Here is a 24,055-nt window from a genome sequence, read left to right on the forward strand (position 1 = left end):
AACTCCCCTTAGCTTAAAGCCATTGGTTCAAGTCCTACCTTCCACAGCAGGGGGGAAAAAGCTTGCTCCGTCTTCCATGTGACAGCCCTTAAGATATTTGAAGGTGGCTATCGTATCTCCTCTCAGTTTCCTCTTTTCCAGGCTAAACATACCCAGCTCCTTCAACCGTTCCTCATAAGGCTTAGCTTCTAGACCCTAGTTGACCTCCTCCGCACACGTTTCAGCTTATCAACAACCTGCTTAAATTGTAGCACCCAGAATGGGACACAGTATTCCAGGTGTGGTCTGACCAAGGCATAATAGAGTGCTGCTATTGCTATCCTTGATCTGGATACAGTGGTACCTCAGGTTACGAACGTAATTCCTTCCAGAGGTCTGTTCTTAACCTGAAACCATTCTTAACCTGCGGTGCCCTTTCACTAATAGGACCTCCCACTGCTGCGCAATTTTCGTTCTCATCCTGGGGCAAAGGTTGTAACCCAAGGTACTACTTTCGGGTTAGTGGAGTTCGTAACCCAAAGTGTTTGTAACCCGAGGTACTATTACCTCTGTTGATGCAGCCTAGAATAGCATTTGCCTTTTTTTTTGCTGCTGCATCACACTGTTGACTCAAGTTAAGCTTGTGGTCCACCTTATCAGCCTTTAGCCACAAAATTTGCGAAAGGAAAGGAAAGGAAAGGAAAGGAAAGGAAAGGAAAGGAAAGGAAGAAAGGAAGAAAGGAAGAAAGGAAGAAAGGAAGAAAGGAAGAAAGGAAGAAAGGAAGAAAGGAAGAAAGGAAGAAAGGAAGAAAGGAAGAAAGAAAGAAAGAAAGAAAGAAAGAAAGAAGCTGATAGTCTGAGTAATCTGGAAATGTCCTAGCTCTCATGCCACCAATCACAGCACTACTACAGCTGTACAGTGGTACCTCGGGTTACAGACGCTTCAGGTTACAGAAACTTCAGGTTACAGACTCCTCTAACCCAGAAATAGTACCGCAGGTTAAGAACTTTGCTTCAGGATGAGAACAGAAATTGCGTTGCAGCTGCGCAGCAGGAACAGTTTCAGGTTAAGAATGGACCTCCAGAACGAATTAAGTTCTTAACCCGAGGTAAAGTTAAAGGACCCCTGACCATTAGGTCCAGTCGTGACCGACTCTGGGGTTGCAGTGCTCATCTCGCGTTATTGGCCGAGGGAGCCGGCATACAGCTTCCGGGTCATGTGGCCAGCATGACTAAGCCGCTTCTGGCGAACCAGAGCAGCGCATGGAAACGCCGTTTACCTTCCCGCCGGAGCGGTACCTATTTATCTACTTGCACGTTGACGTGCTTTCAAACTGCTAGGTTGGCAGGAGCTGGGACTGAGCAACAGGAGCTCACCCCGTCACAGGGATTCGAACCTCCAACCTTCTGATCAGCAAGTCCTAGGCTCTGTGGTTTAACCCACAGCGCCACCCGCGTCCTCCCAACCCGAGGTACCAATGTAAAATACATCACAATTAACCTCGCTTCTTGGACAGGTACATGTAAAGTACAGATCTAGCAATTGCCACATGAGACTCAGAGCTTCTGAAAAATCAAGCCCGGGATCTGCAGATGCAGCCCTAAATTATGCTAAGTCACTGATGCTTTGTTTATGTTTAAATAACTACCTTAGGTGCTGAGTGGAAAAAGCACCAGGCAGAGGGGCTCTGGGCTCCTTTGATGCTGAGGCCTGGACAGATTTTTGCACCTCAGCAGATGCATTTTCTCAACCTGTAAACATTGAAAGGAAAGTCCACAAAGCCATCTTAGATTGCAATGCTTGGGGGGGGGGGGCTTGGGAGGGTTGCCCTGAAAAGCCTGGAAGTAAAGGTAGAAAATTTCGGCTTATCAGCAGAACTGTCCCAGAAGCCAGAATCTGTGCCTAAATATAAGGCACATGCCAACCCGGGGGGAAGAAAGGGAAATAAATCATCAGCATCCCATTATTTAAAGCTGCCTAGAGCCTTCAAATGTCCCCCAGGCTGCCAGAGTTAGGCGGTGGTGGGGCACGAAATCTCCTGGAGATTTAAATGCTATTTTGTAACCTGCTCTGCAGGGATTAGAGTTAAGCTTTTTCCTATGTCACACGAAGAACATCTTTCTCTCTCTCTCTCTCTCTCTCTCTCTCTCTCTCACACACACACACACACACACACACACACTAATGCTAAACAGTATCTCCTAAGTGATGGAGAACTGCCATTTTTTTTATTCTTTTTACAGGAGAGTGTCAAAGGAAGCACTGTATCATCAGACCATGTTCAGAGATTAATTTTATTCACTGCCTCTGGAATCAGCCTAATTCTCTTGTTCACACCGATGTTTCTACCTCTGGATAAATTGTGGCAATTACTCATAAAACGGACTAGTTAAGACTAAGCAAAGTGCGTATCATTTCAGGTCTCAAACTCTATTACAAATTATACACTCTGGCCTGGAATCTGGAATCTGAAACCCCAAAATGCAAGTGTGTAGAAAGACCGAGGGCTGCATGTGTAAGCTGAGTTCTGCTCATGCAATGGGGCTTCCCTTTGCTCCCAGTCCCCCACAATCTGCTCCAAAGGGTCACCCCACCCTCTGGAGCAAATTTTGAGGTTATTTGGGGGAGGGGCTCCAGGAGAGGGAAGAGTTTCGTTGTGCAAGCGGATATCTGCTGCGCAAACGAAACAGCAGCCATGGACGCAACCCCAGACTTCAAACACCTGGGCAAATATTAGTACAGTGGTACCTTGGGTTTCATACGCTTCAGGTTACATACACGTCAGGTTACATACGCTTCAGGTTACAGACTCCGCTAACCCAGAAATAGTACCTCGGGTTAAGAACTTTGCTTCAGGATGAGAACAGAAATCGCGCAGTAGTGGCACAGCGGCAGCAGGAGGCCCCATTAGCTAAAGTGGTACCTCAGGTTAAGAACAGTTTCAAGTTAAGAACAGACCTCTGGAACGAATTAAGTACTTAACCCGAGGTACCACTGTACCTGGCTTGCTTCTAAAATGGAGTCGTCACTCGTTTGATCTTCTCTCTAGAGGTATATATGCAGAGGTAGGAAGGAATTTAGACCACAATTGCTGGAGTTCTTAGGAAGAATGCTGGATAGCAAGAGTCTTTAGCTAATGCTGCAAGGACTCCTTTTAGATTTGATTTGTGTCTGCACAGACTAAGGAGTTCCTAACTGCTAAGAGCTCCTGAACAGGAATTTCGGGTTTTGGACATTTAACCGGTGTTCAAAATCAGCCAGGCATGTTTTGCGACTGGTGCAGGTCCAATCGCGGCCACGTAGAGATCTCTGAGTGCCAGGCTGGTGACTGGGGAAAGCAAAATGTCACCTAGAGAAGGATCTGAAATATTTTCCTTGAAGCCTGAATCAGTTTTATTCTGGGTTCTTTTATCTGATGTTTTAATGCACTTCGAGATTTGTTCTTTAAAATATAAAGTAGTATAGAAATGAAATTATTGTTATTATTCATTACAATCAGGGGGAGGATATGGTACCTAGAGATTCCATTGTGGTGATCGCAGGCCAGGTTTAAGGTGCCATTTGGCGATTAGATTATATATCTCAGTTTCTAACACACTTTGGGAGACCACAGGGAACCTAGTAAAAAATAAAGCAGGCTATGCCGGGCTAAGTCATCCACATGTACAGTGGTACCTCGGGTTACAGATGCTTCAGGTTACAGGCTCCGCTAACCCAGAAACAGAACCTTGGGTTAAGAAATTTGCTTCAGGATAAGAACAGAAATCTCGCGGCAGCGGGAGGCCCCATTAGCTAAAGTGGTACCTCAGGTTAAGAACAGTTTCAGGTTTGCCCTGCCGGACTTGAGACTTTATTACGAATCGGCAGCTTTTTGCTGGCTGAAACAATGGCTACTTCTTGAGAATACAGACATTTTGGATCTGGAAGGGTATGACAATAGATTTGGTTGGCATGCATACATATGGTATGACAAGGTAAAATTGCATAAAGGCTTCAAAAACCATATTGTAAGGAAAGCACTGTATAATGTTTGGATAAGATACAAGGATTTACTGGAAAGTAAAACTCCCAGGTGGTTATCACCAATGGAGGCTAAGGAGTCAAAGAAGCTGAATATGGAGTCCAAATGGCCAAAGTATTGTGAAATGTTAGAACAAGATGGTGAAAGAGTTAAATTGCAGAGTTTTGACAAATTAAAGTCTAAGGTACGAGACTGGCTCCACTACTGTCAGATAAACGAGGTATTTAAACAGGACAGGAAAATAGGTTTCCAGATGGAGAGGTCGAAAACAGAAACAGAATTGTTAGAACCCAGTACTAAGAACTTGTCGAGAATGTACAATTTGCTGCTGAAGTGGAATACTCAAGATGTAACAGTAAAATCAGCTATGATTAAATGGGCACAAGACATAGGTCATGACATAATGCTTGATGACTGGGAACAGTTATGGAATACAGGTATTAAGTTTACAGCTTGTAATGCATTGAGAGAGAATATAATGAAAATGATCTATAGGTGGTACATGACCCCAGTCAAACTTGCAAAAATTTATCATTTGCCCAGTAACAAATGTTGGAAATGTAACGAGACCGAAGGTACCTTCTACCACCTTTGGTGGACCTGCCCGAAGGTAAAGGCCTACTGGGAAATGATCTATAATGAAATTAAAAAGGTCCTTAAAGGGACATTTTTGAAAAAGCCAGAGGCCTTTCTCCTGGGCATGGTGGGCCAATTGGTGCCAAGGAAGGATAAAACATTTTTTATGTATGCTACCACAGCGGCAAGAATTCTTTTGGCAAAGTACTGGAAGACGCAGCAGCTACCCATTCTGGAAGAATGGCAAGCGAAGGTGATCAAGTATATGGGAATGGCAGAGATGACCGGCAGAATCCGTGATCAGGAGAGTGAGACGGTGGAAGAAGACTGGAAGAAATTTAAAAAATATCTTAAAGACTGTTGTAAGATTGATGATGGCTGAGATGTTATGGTTATAAGAAGTAGAGAATTGCAGCTGTAAATCTGAAAATGAGTGAATTAACTGAAGGGTTGCTGAGGAAAAGTTAACATAAGGATGCAGAAAAAGGGAGGTATGGGGAAGTCCGGGAAATAAGGTGTATGAAAACAAGTTAAAGAAATTATACGTGTTTATTTGTTTGTATGTTTTGTTTTATTATTTGTTTTATTATATGTTTGGAAAACTAATAAAAATTATTATAAAAAAATTAAAAAAAAAGTTTCAGGTTAAGAACGAACCTCCAGAACGAATTAAGTTCTAAACCTGAGGGACCACTGTACAGAATTGAAATTCACAACCACCACCACAACAAAAAGTTTTCTCATCCTAAAGTCCCAGATATTCCTTCAAATTCCCTTCATCTAACTGCTTTCCTCCAGGCTCCATGCCCCCACAAGTTCTAGCCGGATTGCTGGTCTGGGAAACCTGGGTCTTATTCTTTGTTCAGGATGGCCTTGAGCAAGTCACGTCCTCCCAGGAACACAGGAATAGGAAGGAGGGATCAGCACAATTCATAATTTGCACATAAATGACTCAAAGTCATTTGTAAAAGGGGAGGCGATCAAATTTCCATATATTCCAACTTCCCAAGCATTCCCACCCACTCCACTTGCAAAAGCTAGATGTGTCCACTCCTCATAGCCCTGGAACACAGGCAAACGAGAAAAGCCAATCAGCAAGAAAATTGTTGACTGAAGAACAGGTTGTGAATTTTCCCATTCTTAAGAGAGTACTAATAGAAGGACAGAAAGCTTGGGGGGCATATTCAGGCCACCCCTGTTGGAGGTAGTCACAGAAATTTGGGTTTGACAGGAAGATAGCAGGTTTGGGGGGACAAAACACTATACAGTGGTACCTTGGGTTACAAACTTAATTCCTTCCGGAGGTCCATTCTTAACCCAAAACTGTTCTTAACCTGAGGCGCGCTTTCACTAATGGGGCTTCCCGCTGCTGCCGTGCCATCGCCACCGCGTGATTTCCATTCTCATCCTGGGGCAAAGTTTGTAACCCGAGGTACTACTTCCGGGTTAGCGGAGTTTGTAACCCAAAGCGTTTGTAACCTGAGGTACCAATGTACAGCTGTTGTTCAGTTTCCTTGGTAGAATGACATTCAAAAGATGTCCAAAACAGAGAAAAATCAGCGCCATCCAAAAACCCTGGTTAATGGTCTTTTCCCCACAGAAAACCGAGTGCCTATTGCCTTTGCTCTTGTCTCATTTCCCCACTGTTCTGGTGCTGGTGACAGCATTTTCCAACTCATATACTCAGAAGAGAAGGCGTAGACAGAAGCTATCTGAAAACCTGCATCTGACAGGAAGGATTTCTGACTCACTAACAACAGCAGCAGCAACAACAACAAAAGCTCTCTCTTTCTAAATGCTGCTGAAACGAAGAACGTCTGGGAAAAACCGTAAGCGGGTGTTTTGTGAAAAAGGACTGAACTCATTTCTAGTATGGACTGGGCATGTGCTCAGAGACAGTTTGCTGTTGTTTTAAAAAAATCTAGGTGTACACCTAACACCATTATTCCAAAAGCCATTGTTTGGTACTCGGATCTTGTTGCTGGATTGGACTTTTTGTAAAAAGAAAATAAAAAATGCAGAGTACAACCTAGAAGGCTGCATTTGCAGTGTAATAAATGAAAATCTGCCTTTATTCCCTTATGGGGGACACAAGAGCCCTTATAGAGTCCTTTGAGGGTTCTCCATCGGTCGGAGAAAATAACAGAGGCCAACCAGAGAATATTGAGACGCAAAGCAGCTAGTAAGCCTGATCTTTATTGAACTGTTGCAACAGGGTGTTCCCCTCACACACAGGAAAGGAGGAGGACCCAGAACCGAGGTGTGCCTGCCCTTATATAAATATTTTAAATTGCTCGCCCTGGAGTCCAAGATCACCCCAGACACATCATACATAGATCACAGAAAAGGGTGTAGCTCACAACAGAAATCTGAGTGCATTGTTTACCTCCTGTCTGACAGGTTACCTGTTAACGGTTACTGTCTGGCAGGTTACCTCTTAATGCTCACTTGATTGGATACCCTGGGGAGCCTGGCCAGTCTTTTGTAATGATAAATACTTAGTTTCTGAGCCAGGTCACAGGCTCACTCCCTATTCATACACAGACACACCGTTAAGACAGGATTTGTGAATGAAAAGACAATGGGGAGGCTTTTCCATTTTCCTTGACCTTGCAGAGAAATCATTTGGTCAGTCTGGGAGTCAAAATGGTTTCCAGGCTGTTTTCCTGAGCTGCTTCAGACATGCGGTTTATATATTTATGTATGTGTTTGCTTGGTACCTTTATGAACATTTGTTTTATATATATATATATATATATATATATATATATATATATATATGGTTTTGGTGTCTTCGGGTGTCTTCCCGTGTAAGAGTCGGGGTGTCTGTGCGACGTTTCGACGAGGTCTCACTCGTCATCTTCAGGCTGGTGCTTTCGGCTTCTTGTTACTGGAACAGAGCAGAGTCTGGTGTTTGAGTTCCTATAAATACTGTTGAGGGGTGTGGTGTATAGCCTCCAACGTTCTGGGCAAAGAGGAAGTTCCTAGATTAGTGTGCCTTTTCTTCTTTTGTTCCTTAATTACTTGAGGGATATCTTGGGTGATTTCATGAGTGATATTCAGAATATCACTGGGTGGGTCATTAAGTGTAGATTAGTTGCTAAAGCTTTCGTGTCTTGACCTCTTGAGCTTGTGAAGAGTTTTTCTGAGAAGATGGCTGTGCTGCATTTAGTTGTGCTCTGGCTTGGCTTCGTGTATAGGGGCGAGCCTGAAGATGACGAGTGAGACCTCGTCGAAACGTCGCACAGACACCCCGACTCTTACACGGGAAGACACCCGAAGACACCAAAACCTGCATTCCTATACCCGTGAAAATCTACGAAAGCATATATATATATATATATATATATATATATATATATATATATATATGACCTTAATTTTTTATTTCAGCAGCAAAGTGTCCACAATTAAAGGAGAAGGCTGAGACTAGAGAAGATTGTGGCTCAGTGTTCATCGTGCACTGTTAACAAGAATGAAAGGACACAATGCAAAGAGCACCAGTAGCATGTGATTAAAGAATTACTTAAGTTAAATAACCAACACACAGATTTCACAGTGAAACATCTGGTAGCAATGCGGTCCACCTTTCCTTGCATCATTCCATCAGACCTAGACTCAAAGCTTCAAGCATCCAAGCCAAGAGCTTGAAAAGCATGGCAGTATGTTCAAGGGCAGAGATGGGGAATTGATGGCCCTCCAGATGTTACTGTAGTACAACTCCCACCAGCCCCAGCTAGCACAGCCAATAGCCAGGGGTGATGGGGTTTGTAGTCCAACACCTGGAGGACCACAAGGGTCCCTCCCCGTTCTAATGACTACTGGACTTCACTATCCAAGGTTTCTCAATGTAAAGCTCAAAAATGGTAGGAGAGTGTCCCAGAGTTGCCTTGCCTTCTACCAACGAGATGTTCTTCTGATATGCAGCCACTGGGAATAGGGGGCATGATCTAAAGTGCACTCTCATATCACGTAGGGCAGTGATGGCCAAACTTGGCCCTCCAGCTGTTTTGGGACTACAACTCCCATCATCCCTAGCTAACGGGACCAGTGGTCAGGGATGATGGGAATTGTAGTCCCAAAACAGCTGGAGGGCCACGTTTGGCCATCACTGACGTAGGGCAACGGTGGGACCTTACAGGCCTACTCAATGTGCCGCAAAAACCGAGGGCACTCCCAGAATCCACTGTCCTGAACAGGACTTTCTTGATGAAACGAGTCAATACTGAGAGGTTTTCCCTGAGGCACGCATTTCGAAAACAGTTGCAGCGCTTCACGGCAATTACAGAATAAGCTTAAAAAGGAAAGGTGGGGAGGGATTTTAAGCTTAAAGATGATGTCTTATACATAAAGGTAAAGGGACCCCTGACCATTAGGTCCAGTCGCGGATGACTCTGGGGTTGCGGTGCTCATCTCGCTTTATTGGCCGAGGGAGCTGGTGTACAGCTTCCGGATCATGTGGCCAGCATGACTAAGCCGCTTCTGGAGAATCAGAGCAGCTCAAGGAAACAACGTTTACCTTCCCGCCGGAGCGGTACCTATTTATCTACTTGCACTTTGACGCGCTTTCGAACTGCTAGGTTGGCAGGAGCAGGGACCGAGCAACGGGGGCTCACCCCGTCACGGAGATTCGAACCGCCGACCTTCTGATCAACCTTCTAAATACCAGCAGTCAACAACTCCCTGATACTGGTAATAATACTGTGATAATTCTGCTATGGGGTCTCAGGAAAGCATCCAAGTAGCTAAACATGCAGCAGAATGCTGCTACTGCTTGTATTCTTCCTATCTCCTATAGGAACACTGCAGTGTTAGACATGCTAATTCTGGAAGGAGGACAAGGCTGCTGTAGGCAAAGGACATTGTTTCAGACCTCCGAAATCCTGGGAGATTCAAGGTGTGGAAGTAGAATTCCCTAAGAATGGACCGTTTGTGTGTGCCCTGGGTAATAAATGCCTTGGTTGGGGGGGACACAACGCGGATGCTTCTGTTTTCTCACTAGGAAAAAGCAAGCTATCACTTAGTAGCAGGGAAACAGCAGGAGACCAATTATCCCTGGAAAGGTTTAGTGCTAGAGACATCCTTTCAAGCAGGACCACGGGTCCCAAAGGTGGCAGGCAGACAGGCAGAGGAAACAAGCGGAGGAGAGAGGAAGTGCATTCTAATAATAATAATAATAATAATAATTTATTATTTATACCCCACGCGTCTGGCTGGGTTTCTCCAGCCACTCTGGGCAGCTCCCAACAGAATATTAAAAACATGATAAAACGTCAATCATTAAAAACTTCCCTAAACAGGGTTGCTGCCTTCAGGTATCTTCTAAAAGTCAGATAGTCATTTATTTCCTTGACATCTGATGGGAGGGCGTTCCACAGGGCAGGCGCCACTACCAAAAGGTCCCTCTGCCTGGTTCCCTGTAACCTCGCAGGGAGGGAACCACCAGAAGGCCCTCGGAGCTGGACCTCAGTCTCCAGGCTGAACGATGGGGGTGGCCTTAAAGGTCAGCACCAACACTTTGAATTGTGCTCGGAAACGTACTGGGAGCCAATGTAGGTCTTTCAGGACTGGTGTTATATGGTCTCAGCGGCCAATGAAAGTATAGACCTTTCAGAGAAATACGCCTGTGTCAAGGCAAACTAGAAAGGCTATTTGTTGTAGGACCACAATTCTCAGCACCCCTGGTCTTTGGCCATGCTAGATGGGGCTCGCAGGAGTTGTAGTCCAACAAGTTCAGTCAGTTGAGCATGAGACTCTTAATCTCAGGGTTGTGGGTTTGACCCTTGTGGACCATTCCAACTCGACAATTCTATGATTCTCAAATAACATCGTCCATTTTTCCTTATTTTTTATTTTGCTACAGTCTGTTAGCTACACAATAAATCTGATCCTCCATTCCTTTGATTGTGTCATGCTCAGATATGGTCAAGATATTCCTGAGCAATTCCTGTTTCTTAATCCTGCCTCTTTTAATCTATAGTGTGCTTACGGTTTAAAAAGGTTTTTACAGTGGCACCTTGGTTATCAAATGCCTTGGTACTCAAACAACTTGGAACCCAAACACTACAAGCCCAGAAGTAAGAGCTCTGGTTTGCGAATGTTTTTCGGAAGCTGAACGTGCTCCATTTTGAGTGCCGCCCTTCCCTTTGAGTGTTATGCTGAGGCCTGTCTGTTTTTGCTATTTATTTTGTGTTTTTGTTTTTGCGGCTTTTTTGTTTTGTTTTTGTGACTGTGTGGAACGCAGTTCAGCTACTGATTGATTGACTGTGTGACTGCAGTACATTGTTTATTGCTTTCATTTTATGGATCAATGGTCTCGTTAGATAGTAAAATTCATGTTCAATTGCTGTTTTAAGGGTTGTTTCTAAAAGTCTGGAATGGATTAATCCGTTCTGCATTCCTTTCTATGGGAAAGCGCGCCTTGGTTTTGGAACGCTTTGGTTTTGTTTTGTTTTGTTTTTTGTTTTTTTAAGTATTATTTATTGAAAATTTTAAGATTACAAAAAAAGAAAAAAAGAAGGAAAAAAACAAGTAACATTTAAACAATACAAATCAATAAAAAGGTCAAAAAGAGAGAAAAACAAAACACATAATACATCAAAATCAAAAAGCAAAAATAGACAAAAATTTTAAAAACAAATCCAATATTCCCAAATCATTAACTGTCATTACCTTGTTTCATCGACCTCCTCACACCTCCCTTTTTTGTATTCTAGTTGTTAATTATCTCAGCAAATCCTTTCCATCTTTCATAAATATTCTATCATTAAATTACCTTAATCTGTTTTAACCTTATCTTACCATAAAAGGCCCTAAAACTTAAAATGTAAGTCTTATTTATACCAAATTCTCTTAACCATGACATATTCTTACATAATTCTTTTTAACACTTCTGCTAAGGCCAAATAATTTCATTCCAACATTTTTCCAACATTTTTCTAATACTCTTTACTTTTACAAGATTTCCCTAAATAAATTGTTCAAAACTTTCTTCCAATCTTCATCCGCCTCTTTCTCCTGGTCTCGGGTTTTGTCAGTCCTTTCTATCCCATCCATCTAGTCCATCAAACTATCCGAGGCCCTTGGATCTCTTCCATGTCCCATCCGCAGATCTTCTTCATATTTATACCTGTACTTTACTTTGTCTTCTGTTCCTTTCACTCGGGGAGACTCCAGCTTGACAATGTTTTTGTCCCTTCTCAACAGATCAGCCCCTTTTCCAAAGTCAACACTCCATGTGGTATTTAAAAGCATGTTTCAAAGTCCCTCCAAAGTTAAGGGCCCGCACAACTCCGAACGCCTCCCGGCCCAAAGCCAGACTTGAAAGGTCAAAAGATCCCTGCATAGGGGGGTCTATCCAGCCCCCCATCTCCAAACCAAACAGAACTCTTTCTCTCCAAATCTTGCTTTCTCCAGGTTCATTCGTCAAGTCCAACAACTCATGTTCCTGCTGGGCCACAGTTCCCTCCATCTCTGCCTCACTAGGTCCAGCAACAACCTCCTCCCTCATCTGATCTGCCAAAGCACACTCCTGAGTTAATTCCTGAGTGGGTTCTATATAAGTGCCCACTGCCTGTCCAAACTTTCCGATCCCAACAGTCATCAAATCCATCTTCTCATGTAACTGTTCCAATAAAGCACTTGTCTTACAAAAGGCCAACACCAGAGCCTCCGAGTACATTGTTGTTGAAGGTCAGAGTCTGTTCCCATGATCTTAATCTATTGCAGCTGCAAAGCTCCCCTGTTCGAATTTAATAACAGTTTCATAAGCTCCCTCTAGGGGAACAAGCTTCTATTTGTATCCATCTCTCTCTTTCTTTCTTTTTTTTTAAAAAAGCAAATCTAACAACAAAGTTTCATTTTTCAGATATTTTGTCAATATTTTGTTCCTTTTAGAGGCGAAGGGGAACAATGGAATCAATATGTTTCTCTTCTTTTAACTATCTGTCAAAGACGGTTGTCTATCAATGAACTTCCCGAAGACGTCTGTCCTGACACCCCGCTCCCAGGTTCAGGACGGTGGAGAATTGCTTTTCTTTGCTTGTCTTCTGCAATCAGTCCAGAAAAAGTCCCCCCCCCCTCTTCTCCTGCTTCCAAGGGGGGTTCAGTAATTTTAAATGATGAAAATTGATCCTTTACAAACGATTTTCTAAGCTCTAGCTTGCCGTGTCTTTGCTTCAATCTATTTACAAAAAGCGGAAGGCAGACTTCCTGTTTAGACCTTCCCGCTTCAGTGCCAAATTAAAAGAAATTTCTTATTCCAATTTTCCGTTCTACTCACGGACAGTTATTTGAGCTCCAATTGTCCACAGGAAAAAGTCAGCGCTCTCCGGCAACAGCAATGCGGCTTCACTCCGTGAAAGAAGCAGTCGATTCAAGGCACCGCGCCGCTCACCCCACGTTGCTCCGGTTTCCCCGCGAGTAGAGGGGGCGCAAAGGTGCCAGCCGAATCCCACATCCACAGGCTTCTCCCGCCTGTGGTTTCGGAACGCTTTGGTTTTGGAACAGACTTCCGGAACGGATTAAGTTTGAGAAGCAAGGTACCACTGTACTGTAGTTTTGTAAGCTATCCCGGAAATCTATTCAAATGGCAGGATATACATTCCTGTTAAATAAGTATTTGTTTTTTTTCAGCCTCACGTTGCATGATGCTACAGCAGATAAAGCAAGTGGAGGCAGAATAAAGAGATTACGACCACAATTGCACTGGCAGAAGCAATTTATCTGGAAAGATTAAAAACCATAGGACTGGATGAGAAGAATAAACCCAGTATCCTGGATACAGATCATCCTTGCAGGTATGCCTAATCAGAAAAAGCTATATTTCCATTCTGTTGATTAAAGAGTACCTTTTCAGTAAGAAAGTTAACTCTACCTGCTAGGCTTCTTGTTCTCTGAAACAGGTGTTGTACCTGTCACTCTCACAGGCAAATTTCTGTAGGAAAAAGGTACAGATTCTGGCAACCTCAGATTGATTCACAAAGCAGAATTGACCTCCCAAGCATTTTTTTTCCTGGTCTAGGCTCTGTCTTTCCCCACTGCCAGTTCTCCTTGGCCATCCTCACAGTGGGTATATGGTACAGAACAAATGTAGAGAGGGCCAATCCTCAAGCCAGCAGCTGGGAGGAACTGTGACAGAGTTACGGCAAACCTGGCTTTTTTCTAATGTTCAGAAAGGTTCAGTGCTCATTTCTATGAGAACAGACAAGAGGGTGTTTTCGTAGGATGAATGAGTAAGCGACAGAAGTCTTATTGATCAACTTGTGACAGGATTGTACCACTGCAGCTTGCTGATGGGACTACCTTTCAGACGATGAAATAATCGTCCCTGTTCCAAAAAATAAATCCCTTCATAGAGAAAACAGGCTGGGAGACAGGTTAGAATGCTTTCCCTTGGCAACCTGGTTTCTTCACAGCAGGAAATATTTTTGTATGAAAGGAGCATTCCATCACGCAAAACACCGTATGTAGTTTGAAGTGGAAGTGAGAGCTGGACCATAAAGAAGGCTGATCGCCGAAGAATTGATGCTTTTGAATTATGGTGCTGGAGGAGACTCTCGAGAGTCCCATGGACTGCAAGACTATCAAACCGCTCCATTCTGAAGGAAATCAGTCCCGAGTGCTCACTGGAAGGACAGATCTTGAAGCTGAGGCTCCAATACTTTGGCCACCTCATGAGAAGAGAAGGCTCCCTGGAAAGGACCCTGATGTTGGGAAAGATGGAGGGCACAAGGAGAAGGGGACGACAGAGGATGAGATGGTTGGACAGTGTTCTCGAAGCTACCAGCATGAGTCTGACCAAACTGCGGGAGGCAGTGGAAGACAGGAGTGCCTGGCGTGCTGTGGTCCATGGGGTCACAAAGAGTCGGACACGACTATACGACTAAACAACAACAACAACAAAAGTTTGAAGTGGGGCATTTCAGTTTAGGTTGAAGCCCAGTCTCGGCACTGAGCCTGCCTTGGTCGCCCAGGCTGGCGACATTCCAGGCTGGAGAGAGATGAGGGAGTGTGGCCCTGTTCGTTCTACTTGACCTCTCCAAGACTTTTGATACCATTGGCGATAGCATCCTTCTGACATGGCTCCAGGGGCTGGGGACTAAGAGCACATTGCTACAATGGCGCCACTCCTGCCTTCAAGGCCAGCAAGTAGTTATGGGTGGCTACTGCTTGACACCATGTGATGCAGGTGGCACTGTGGTCTAAACCACTGAGCCTCTTGGGCTTGCTGATCAGAAGGTCGGCGGTTCGAATCCCCATGATGGAGTGAGCTCCCGTTGGTCTGTCCCAGCTGCTACCAACCTAGCAGTTTGAAAGCACACCAGTGCTAGTAGATAAATAGGTACCGCTGTGGCGGGAAGGTAAACGGTGTTTCCATGCAATCTGGTTTCCATCACGGTGTTCTGTTGCGCCAGAAGCGGTTTAGTCCTGCTGGCCACATGACCCGGAAATCTGTCTGTGGACAAACGCCGGCTCCCTTGGTCTGAAGCGAAATGAGCGCCGCAACCCCCATAGTCACCTTTGACTGGACTTAACTGTCCAGGGGTCCTTTACCTTTTTACCATGTGAGTTGCCTGCTGGCGTTCTACAGAGTTCCATCTTGTTACCCAAACAGGGCTCTTGGCTTGTGTTATTTTAACGGCAGCCCTCCCATCGTCCATTCCAAGGATTTTCAAGCAGATTGCAATATGGCATGGAAAGAGTTTTGCAGCGATGCCTAGGTTTAGGAGAATTATCTGGGGGTTTTCTCCCCAAGGAATGAACATACAGGCTATTTCTATTACTGGAAATCTATCCTTTTCTGCATCCTGGGGGAAAGGGAGAACTTGAAGCATTTCCTAAAGACAACAGCTCTTCGTGTGACCATAAAGAGAAGCTTCAAGCACTGTTATTATACAGAAGAAAACCTTATGCAAGAGTTGTGTAACTTGTGTGTCACATGTTACAGTTAGACACCAGTACAACCTTCACTCTCCTCACAGTCCAAGCCTACCCATATTTACTCAGAAATGGGGAGAAAACATCTTGCTGATTTTAACGGTTCTCACTTCCAAAACAATTCTGCTTAAGACAATTTATTAATGAAATCCCATTCCTGCCTCAGAGGGAGATAAAAACAAGGGGAACCATTTGTGCAGGGACAAGAAGACAGACTTTCTAAGGCCCAAAAAACCAACACAGTGGCAAAGATGGTGCATTTCGCAGCTTTCATTTTAAAATGCAATTGATTTTAGAATGCTGTATTCTTTTACTGTTTGTTAGCCACTCTGAGCCCGGCTTCGGCTGGGGAGGGCGGGATATAAATAAATAAAAATTATTATTATTATTGCATTGCATTTTCCAGTAGCTGGTCTGGAGGTTGCTGACTCCCATTGTCGGGGAGGCACCCCTGCATTAGAGGACCTGCTATGATGCAACAACAGCAGCAAGAATACTCATCGCAAAACATTGGAAGACCCAAGATTTGCCCACGCTGGAAGAATGGCAGACGCAACTGATAGACTATATGGAGTTGGCTGAAATGACTGGCAGAATTCGAGACTTGGGAGGAGACGGTGGAAGGGGACTGGAAAAAGTTTAAGGACTATTTACAAAAACATTATAAGTTGTATGAATGTTAAGAAAATGCACGATAGAAAACAACATGGCATCAGCAATTTAGTTGAAAGATATTAGGAGAATAAGTGATGTTTAAGAAAAAGATGAAATTTGAAGCAATATTATGTTTAAACTAAGCAGTTAAGTACTTGACAAAAATATTTAAAGTCTGAGACATAATATTTGAGAACTACAAAATAAGAATTGAAACAAGGTAACAAATTGCTGTTTATAACTTTATTATTGAGAATGCAGGAAAGGGAGATGTGAGGAAGTCCAAAGGTTATGGAAATATGATTTATGGATAGTGGTTTTTGTTGTATCTTTTCTATTCTATGTTTATCTTTTTGTTTTTCTCTGTTTTCTTTTGATTGTTATTTCTTGGTGATGGTATTTTATGTTTGGTGATTTTTTGTCTAAAATTTGCAATAAATATCTTTTTTAAAAAAATAGAGGACCTGCTATGACCACCTGGCTACACAATTTGAGAATACCCTCCACTCGGAAAGAAAATGGCCCTAGGCCCTTTGGTTTGGAAGAGCTACTGACCAGCTGCAAATATCCCCTTCCTAGAGATGTCATGGAGAGGGTCATGGCAGGAAATCTTGGATGACACAGATTTTCAATTTGGGTTCAGGCCCAGCCATGGAACCAACCTTGACCGAGTGCAGTGTATCGTGAGTGCAACTTTACTCCTGCTTCTCCATCACTCTATAGCAGGGATGTCCAACAGGTCGATCATGATCTACTGGTAGATCCCTGGGAGGTTTTGGTAGATTGCGGTCGATCGCTGGGTCCCTTTCCTTAGTAAAATATAATCCGGCCCCAGCCCCTCGCCCCACCCTCCACTGTTACACGATTTTCAGAACAGAAGACAGAGTTTACTCATAGTGAGGCTGGTTGTTTCCCCAGTGATCTGTTGGTGAGTAGCTGTTCCCCTTTTTCCCTTGAGCTTAGGCTTGAATTTTGAAAAATTGGGGCTCTCTCTCCTCCTCCCTAAAAAAAGCTCGCCAACTTTGACCTGAACCCCCAAAAAGGGGGTAGATCACTGCGAGTTTTTAATTCTGTGAGTAGATCTCAACCTCTTGGGAGTTGGTCTATAGGTCTATAGTTTGTACTGTATTTTTCGCTCTATAGGACGCACTTTTTCCCCTTCAAAAATGAAGGGGAAATGTGTGTGCGTCCTATGGAGCGAAGACGCCCTAGCCCCGCGACCCTCTCCCAGTTGGAGAGGTGACGCGCAGCTATGGCAGGAGCCTCTCCGCTGCGCCATTCTGCTGCTCCCCGACCTGCTCTGTGGGGCTGGTGGTGGGCTTCCCCCTGCCAGCCCCAAAGAGCAGGTCGAAAGGAACCTGAAGCCTGGAGAGCGAGAGGGGTCAGTGCACACCGACCCCTCTCGCTCTCCAGGCTTCCAAGGTAGCCGCCTGAACGGCACCTTGTTTTAGAACGGGAAAACAAGAGGGGGAAAGTTCTCCCCCTCTCTGTGCAGCGCCTCCTGCCGCTTCACTGAAGGGGCGCTGGGCAGAGAGGGGGAGAATTTTTTTTTCTTGTTCTCCCCCCTCTAAAACAAAGTGCGTCCTATTGTCCGGTGCGTCCTATGGTGCGAAAAATACGGTAGGTGAAAGTGCTGACTTTCACCTACAAAGCCTTAAAGACTCAGGACCGCAATACCTCAAGGACCACCTTTCCCCATATGAACCAACCTGGACCCTGCAATCATCCTCTAAGGCCCTTCTTCACGTGCCTCCTCCATGAGAAGCCCAGAGGGTGGCGACACAAGAACAGGCCTTTTCTGGGATGGCTCCCCACCTGTGGAATGCTCTCCCCAGGGAGGCTTGCCTGGCACCTTCATTACATATCTTTAGACAGCAGGCGAAAACCTTTCGCTACAACCAGGCCTTTGGCTGATTCAACACTCTACAGCCTTTTAAATGTGTTTGTGGGTTATTGGTTTGGTTTTTGTTTTCAGATTTTTTTAATGATGTATTTTGTGTTCTCATTCTACATTTTTATGTTATGAGCCGCCCTGTGATCTTGGGATGAAGGGTGGTATACAAATTTAAATACTAATAACAATAACAATAATAAATCCGGTCTATAAACAGCCACTCAGCTAAGGCGAGTAAAATTTAGCCAGTCCTTTTCCTCACGAATGTGGCCTAAAATGACCAAAGCGACAATCTTATGCACATTTAACTTGAGAGTAAATATGCACAGTATCAAATCGTATAACAGGTAACAATCAAATCACAAACAAATCATATCTGATTTGGGTTTCAGTGTTCTCCTAAGAAGAGTGAACAAAACTCTCAAACACATTAAACAGGAAATGTGTTTGATTGTTTTTAGCTCAACCTCTGAGTGGGGAATTTGTTAATTGTGAATTCCTACTATAAGAACAGACCTGATCTGCAACTTCTGGACTGCCTTTCACACTTCTGAACACTATGATGCTCAAAATATGTTTAGAAATGTGTAGTTTGAGAGAACACACATTTTATGTTACTTATTTAAGTTAATATCTACATGCACGTTTTTGTGAGGACTAAAATAAAAGTTGCAGATAAAGGTAGAAAGGGGGTGGAAATAAGCCACGAATGAACATATGAAAAAAAAAGATGAGCTAGAGATAGATACCCGCCTGTCCCTAGTTCTGGGAGCCACCGAGAAAAGTTACTCCATGGAAAACATATTAGTCTGACATTTTTCATCACTAGGATGTTGATGCCAGAAATCTGGTGATTTAAATTGCCCTGGCAATTTCAGCTAAAGGATCCCATCCTTACTGTAAATTGTTATATAAGAAGATAGCTATCCAGCTAAGAACATGCAACTTCTGCATGAGGTGTCATTTCTGCCACACACAAGGCCAAATATCAGTTGAGGATTAAATTAGGTTATAATTAAATAAATGGGATTTATAATATTAAGAAAAGTGAATAAGATGGATTATAAATGGAAATTGTTTTAGTTTAATAATGATATTGGGAAGCTGTTACTTTCAATTACAAGGAAACTCAGAAAGGAGGTACTAGAGGAAGTCAACCAAGATGTTTAAAAGGTTGGATTTGTAAAGAATTAAGTTTGTTGTTATTGTTTATCTGTTTATTGTTTTTCTTCTTTTTTCTTTTATTGATGTATTTTCCTTTTCTTTCTGTTTTTTTGTGTTATTTTGCTTTGTGGTTTTTGTTATAATTGTGGGAAATCAAATAAATTTTATTTTTTAAAAAAAAAATCAGTTGATAACAACAGATGCTTCTGAGAGCTCATTCACCCAAGGTGTGTGCCTGGGGTCCTAGAGAAATTCCACAGGGTGATTCACATGTTTATGGTGGAGCAAGATCAACAGAGAACTCTGTGTCAATTTAGGGGACTCATAATCACAGACCTGCCTGGCCACATATGATAAGCAGAACCTGTCAGCTCAACTGTGAGAACCCACTAACCCAGAGACGGAGACCAAAACAATACTCTGTGTAAAATAGTATTTGTGCGTTTCATTGGTCACTGAGCATGTATGTGCCTGAGATGCATGTCAGCAATCACTTATGAGCGAGCGATAGATAAATTATGCCTTTCTTCCTTCTGCACATCAAGATTTGTACGAAGGGAAAGAAGCAACTTTTAGTGTCTGCTGAAATGTGAAAATGGGCAATTGCAGAGGGTTATTTATCACAGTAATTCATTGCAGGAAAGATGGCCTATGTGTGTCTGACAAGAAGTTTATGCCACTCATCCAGGCCTGCAAATATGAGAGAGTGACTGCCCATCTTCTGTTCCACTCATGGAGACCAGTCTTCCTCATCATCTTCTAAATCCCCATCATGGTGTTCCTGCTGGTTTCACCTCTCCCCAGTCTTAGTGTGGGATACCCCAAACAATGGCCTGGTCACAGTTACAGGGATAGCGTCATGTGTGCAATCTCCATTGCTCAGTCTTGTATACTGAGAGGTCCGGAGGGTGGCAACACGAGAACGGGGCCTTCTCTGCAGTGGCTCCCCATCTGTGGAATGCTCTCCCAAGGAAAGTTCGCCTGGTGCCTTCATTATACACCTTTAGGCGCCAGGCAAAAACATTCCTTTGTAAACAGGCCTTTGGTTGATTTGGCATCCTACGCCCTTTTAAAATGTGTTGGGGGGGGTTATTGGGTTGTTGTTTTTATTTTGATTATATATTTTGTAGTTTTCTATTTTGCTTTTGTTCTGTGAAATTCAAATATACTACTACTACTACTACTACTAATAATAATAATAATAATAATAATAATACAGCAGGTAGAAAGGACATATTGTTGCCACAGAGTGTGCATTCAGGATCTCCAATAATTAAGCAGAATCAACGCAACTAAGGGGAAGGGGTTACTTCCAGTATGTACCAGTTTATATGGCAAAGGGCCAGTTAGATCCTTGGTTCACTTTCCTTTGTGCCATGCCTGCCCCATGCCTGCTTCTTTGAACAAGAAAGCAATACGCATGGATGGACTTTTAAATACTTTTGCATTTTGCCTCCAATTTTTTTTATAGTTATCAATCAGAGTTATCATGAGCATTTTGAGACTTGACCATTGTCACTTCCCCCTTACTCTTATGGAGAAGTGTTCCAATGGAGGGAGCTCACTACCATTTATTTGAATGCTAGTTTCTGCATTTTAAGTCAAATCCTACATGCATACGCTGTTGTTCTCACAACTCAAGTAACGGGTTTTTCATTGAACCATTACCACAAGCCAGTGGAAGAACCAAACCTGCTACAATTCTGGATGATGCCGTTTTGCGGAAAACCACTATTATGCTTCCAAAATCCCCAATCACCTGTTGTGTTACATCCTGGTTTGTTCCCCTATATATATCATCCCTCCCGAAGCTTCCATAATCTGCCACAATCTGCAGGGAGGGAGAACATTTTAAATGATCCCAAATCAACACTCCTCCTTCTATATACTAAATGGATATTCTTCATGGCATAAGGCCAATAAAGCCTTTTTGGTGTTGGGGAGTATCTGCGTAACAGAAGGTAAACAAACGTGAGAAAGGTACATCCATTAGCCTTTCCCCAATTGCTAACCTGCCTGCACTGTACCCGTCATTCTAGGGGATGCAAAGTACTAGGCACATGTTGGGTCACTAGGAAAATAAAGCAACAGCAATCTGACATCACTGTAACCAGCAGCATCGCCACGAGTTCGGTTCATATGCAACCCGAAGACAGAGTCTTCCACTTGCCAGCCAAGTGTGCATTGCAGTAAAGGTGCTCACCGCATAAACAGCTTGATCCTCCCAGCTTTTCACCCAACAGACACTCACGTTGCAGTAACAGCTTATTAACTCCAGGTCACCCAGAAGTATTTATGACACAGCAAACAATTCCGGCATTAACCCTTCGGGCTGCCCTTGTTCCTGCAATGTCCTATTTAAGGGTAACAGACCGGGGGTGAGATGGGGAGAGAAGGGCAGGCACATTTTTGCCAAGCCGCCTTCGAGGAAAGCCATTTTACATTAAGAATGCAAAAAAGTGAGCTGTTCTCCAATGTCTCAGCTACAATGCTCAGATGACTGAGAGACCCAGCGCGAGAGCGGCGCACTGTTTTTCTTCTTTTCCAGCACGCTGAACAGACCCATTTATCTTTCAGCAAGCGGACCCACCGAGAATAAACGGAAGGCAGAAAGAGGTTGACTGTGCGCCCCTTCGCAACAGCTCACCGAGGTGGGCGAGCCTGAGTGGGAGGGCACCGCATCACTCAAGGCTCTGTGGCGGAGGATCTGCACTCGGGTCTCCCCTAAGTGCGCACACGCCGTGAATTTGAAGAGCACACCCCAAAAGAATCCTGGGAACCGTAGCACCCAGACCCTTAACAGGTGACAGTTCCCCGGTTTAAGAATCCTGGGAACTGTAACTCCCAGCACCCTTAACAAGTGATAATCCCCAGGTTTAAGAATCCTGGGAACTGTAGCTCCCAATACCCTTAACAAGATATAATCCCCAGGTTTAAGAATCCTGGGAACGGTAGGTCAAAGCACCCTTAACAGACGATAGTTCCCCGGTTTAAGAATCCTGGGAACTGTAGCTCTTAGCACCCTTAACAAGTGATAATACCCAGGTTTGAGAATCCTCAGAACAGGAATTTCCCAGCACCCTTAACAGGCTATGATCCCCAGGTCTAAGAATCCCGGGAACCTTAGTTCCCAGCACCCTTAACAGGCTATAGTTCCCAGGGGGTGTTCTTTAAAGGGCGCGGTGTGGCATGAGCTGAAAATGTATGGCATATACGCAGCAGTGTCATAGGGAACAAGGGAAGCCTCCCTAACTGGGCTGGGTGGAAGGGCGGTGGGCTGCTAAGAGAATGAATGGGAGGCAGAAGCCGCCGAGCTGACACGTCACTATCTCTAACCCCCCCCCCGCCGCCGCCGTCATTCAGCAGTCCACTCACCCGAGCCGCCATCTTGTTCCGCCGGCGACGAAGCAGCGACTGACAGATGCGAGATGCGGAGCGCGGAAAGCAGCCGGCTGGGAGGAGGCGGAGCCACGCAGAGCGCGAGGGGTGGGGCCTATCCTCGCCCCTCCCACTTCCGGACCTTTTTTTTTATAACCGCCTCGTTCTCGCGTCTGCTGACCCCGCCTTCAAGAGTTAAGGGAGCCGCGAGAGGCACCCGCCCGCATACACGCACGGGAGTCCAATGCGACGGCGGCTGAGGGCAATGCGGGAAGGAGAGATGGGCACAATCACGTACAAGGAAACAAGGAGGAAGAGGGAAAAAAGGGCATTTCCCTGCTTAATTTTAATATTTAATTAGTATTTAAGGCGGCCAAAGTGTGCTAAGGGGGTTCACTCGAATTGCAGGGATAAAACCCCAAGCAAAATGTCAACATCATGTCAACATGCCATCAAAATCCCAATGATATACGATATCTTTATTGTCATTGTCCCATACAGAACAATAAAACTGAAAATCTACATAAAACATTCAAAAACCCCTTACAACTCTGAAACCCCATTTTAAAATACAATATACTATACTATACTATACTATACTATACTATACTATACTATACTATACTATATACTATAGGATAGGGTGCTGGGATATGCAAACGCTAAAACTGAAGCGATCCCTCTAAAAAATATTGGGGAGGGATCAAAGCAAAAAAAAATCAAAGCAAACAAATAAAGGGACAGAGGTATCCCATTACATAGGTTGTTGTTGTTGTTGTTGTTATATTGCTGTTATTATTGTTATTGTTATTATTATTATTTTTAAAGAAAACTAGACAGATACGGTTACAAGGAAGACATTTGTCCAGTTTGCACTGTACATACATTAATCATAGCAATGATTATGTATTAAATAAATTTTAATTTTAAAAAGGGATCTGTCGCTTCGCAGAAATGTCTTAATAAATCATGACTCGTCGTGTCTTGCAAGTGTATCCGGACTCTGAAGAGTAGCAGCTGGCTTATGACAAGACAAAGCCCTGCATTCCGGCACCTTGAAAACTAACCACGGTTACTTCTACTTAGATGTAAGTCCCATTCGGTTTAATGGAACTTACTTCCAGGTAAGGGTGTGCAGTATAGAATTGCAAGCTTACTCGTGGACCTTAAGAGACGCATTTCTCTTTCTCTGCATTACTGCCCCGCACGTGGAGGCATTCCAATCAGAACCAGAAGTGAGGATTGAATATTTAAGCAATCCTCTTTTCCTTTCCATTTCTATTGCCTACAATCACGTCCGCAGAGAAGCAGAGATATTAAAAAGTTGAAGACGACTATCTCATTTTCTCTATACGCTGCATCCGGGTTTAGATCCGATAAGCCATTTTTAAATGTCTCCTGGCCAACCTTGGAATAGGGGAATCCAAGCTAAGGCATAGATAGCTGTGAT

At 43.8% G+C, this 24,055-nt stretch overlaps 1 protein-coding gene across 8 annotated transcripts in view; it reads right to left on the reverse strand.

Moving 5' to 3' along the window:
- The window catches only part of NSF (N-ethylmaleimide sensitive factor, vesicle fusing ATPase), a 105,651-nt gene extending 82,898 nt beyond the window's left edge, over positions 1-22,753 (reverse strand). For 7 of the 8 annotated variants that reach the window (XR_014212799.1, XM_082194835.1, XM_082194836.1 and 4 more), the window contains exon 1: positions 22,603-22,753. Coding sequence is in view for 6 of the 8 variants with exons in the window: in XM_082194835.1 (XP_082050961.1) it covers positions 22,603-22,614 (12 nt within the window). In the remaining 2 variants the exon portion in view is untranslated. Of the gene's footprint in view, positions 1-21,430; positions 21,485-22,602 lie in introns of those variants that run through there. The other variant, XR_014212800.1, reaches the window with a different exon arrangement.
- Between the last annotated feature and the right edge of the window lie 1,302 nt (positions 22,754-24,055).

The sequence above is a fragment of the Podarcis vaucheri genome (assembly GCF_965113315.1).
Source record: "Podarcis vaucheri genome assembly, chromosome: 13".
NCBI lineage: Eukaryota > Metazoa > Chordata > Lepidosauria > Squamata > Lacertidae > Podarcis > Podarcis vaucheri.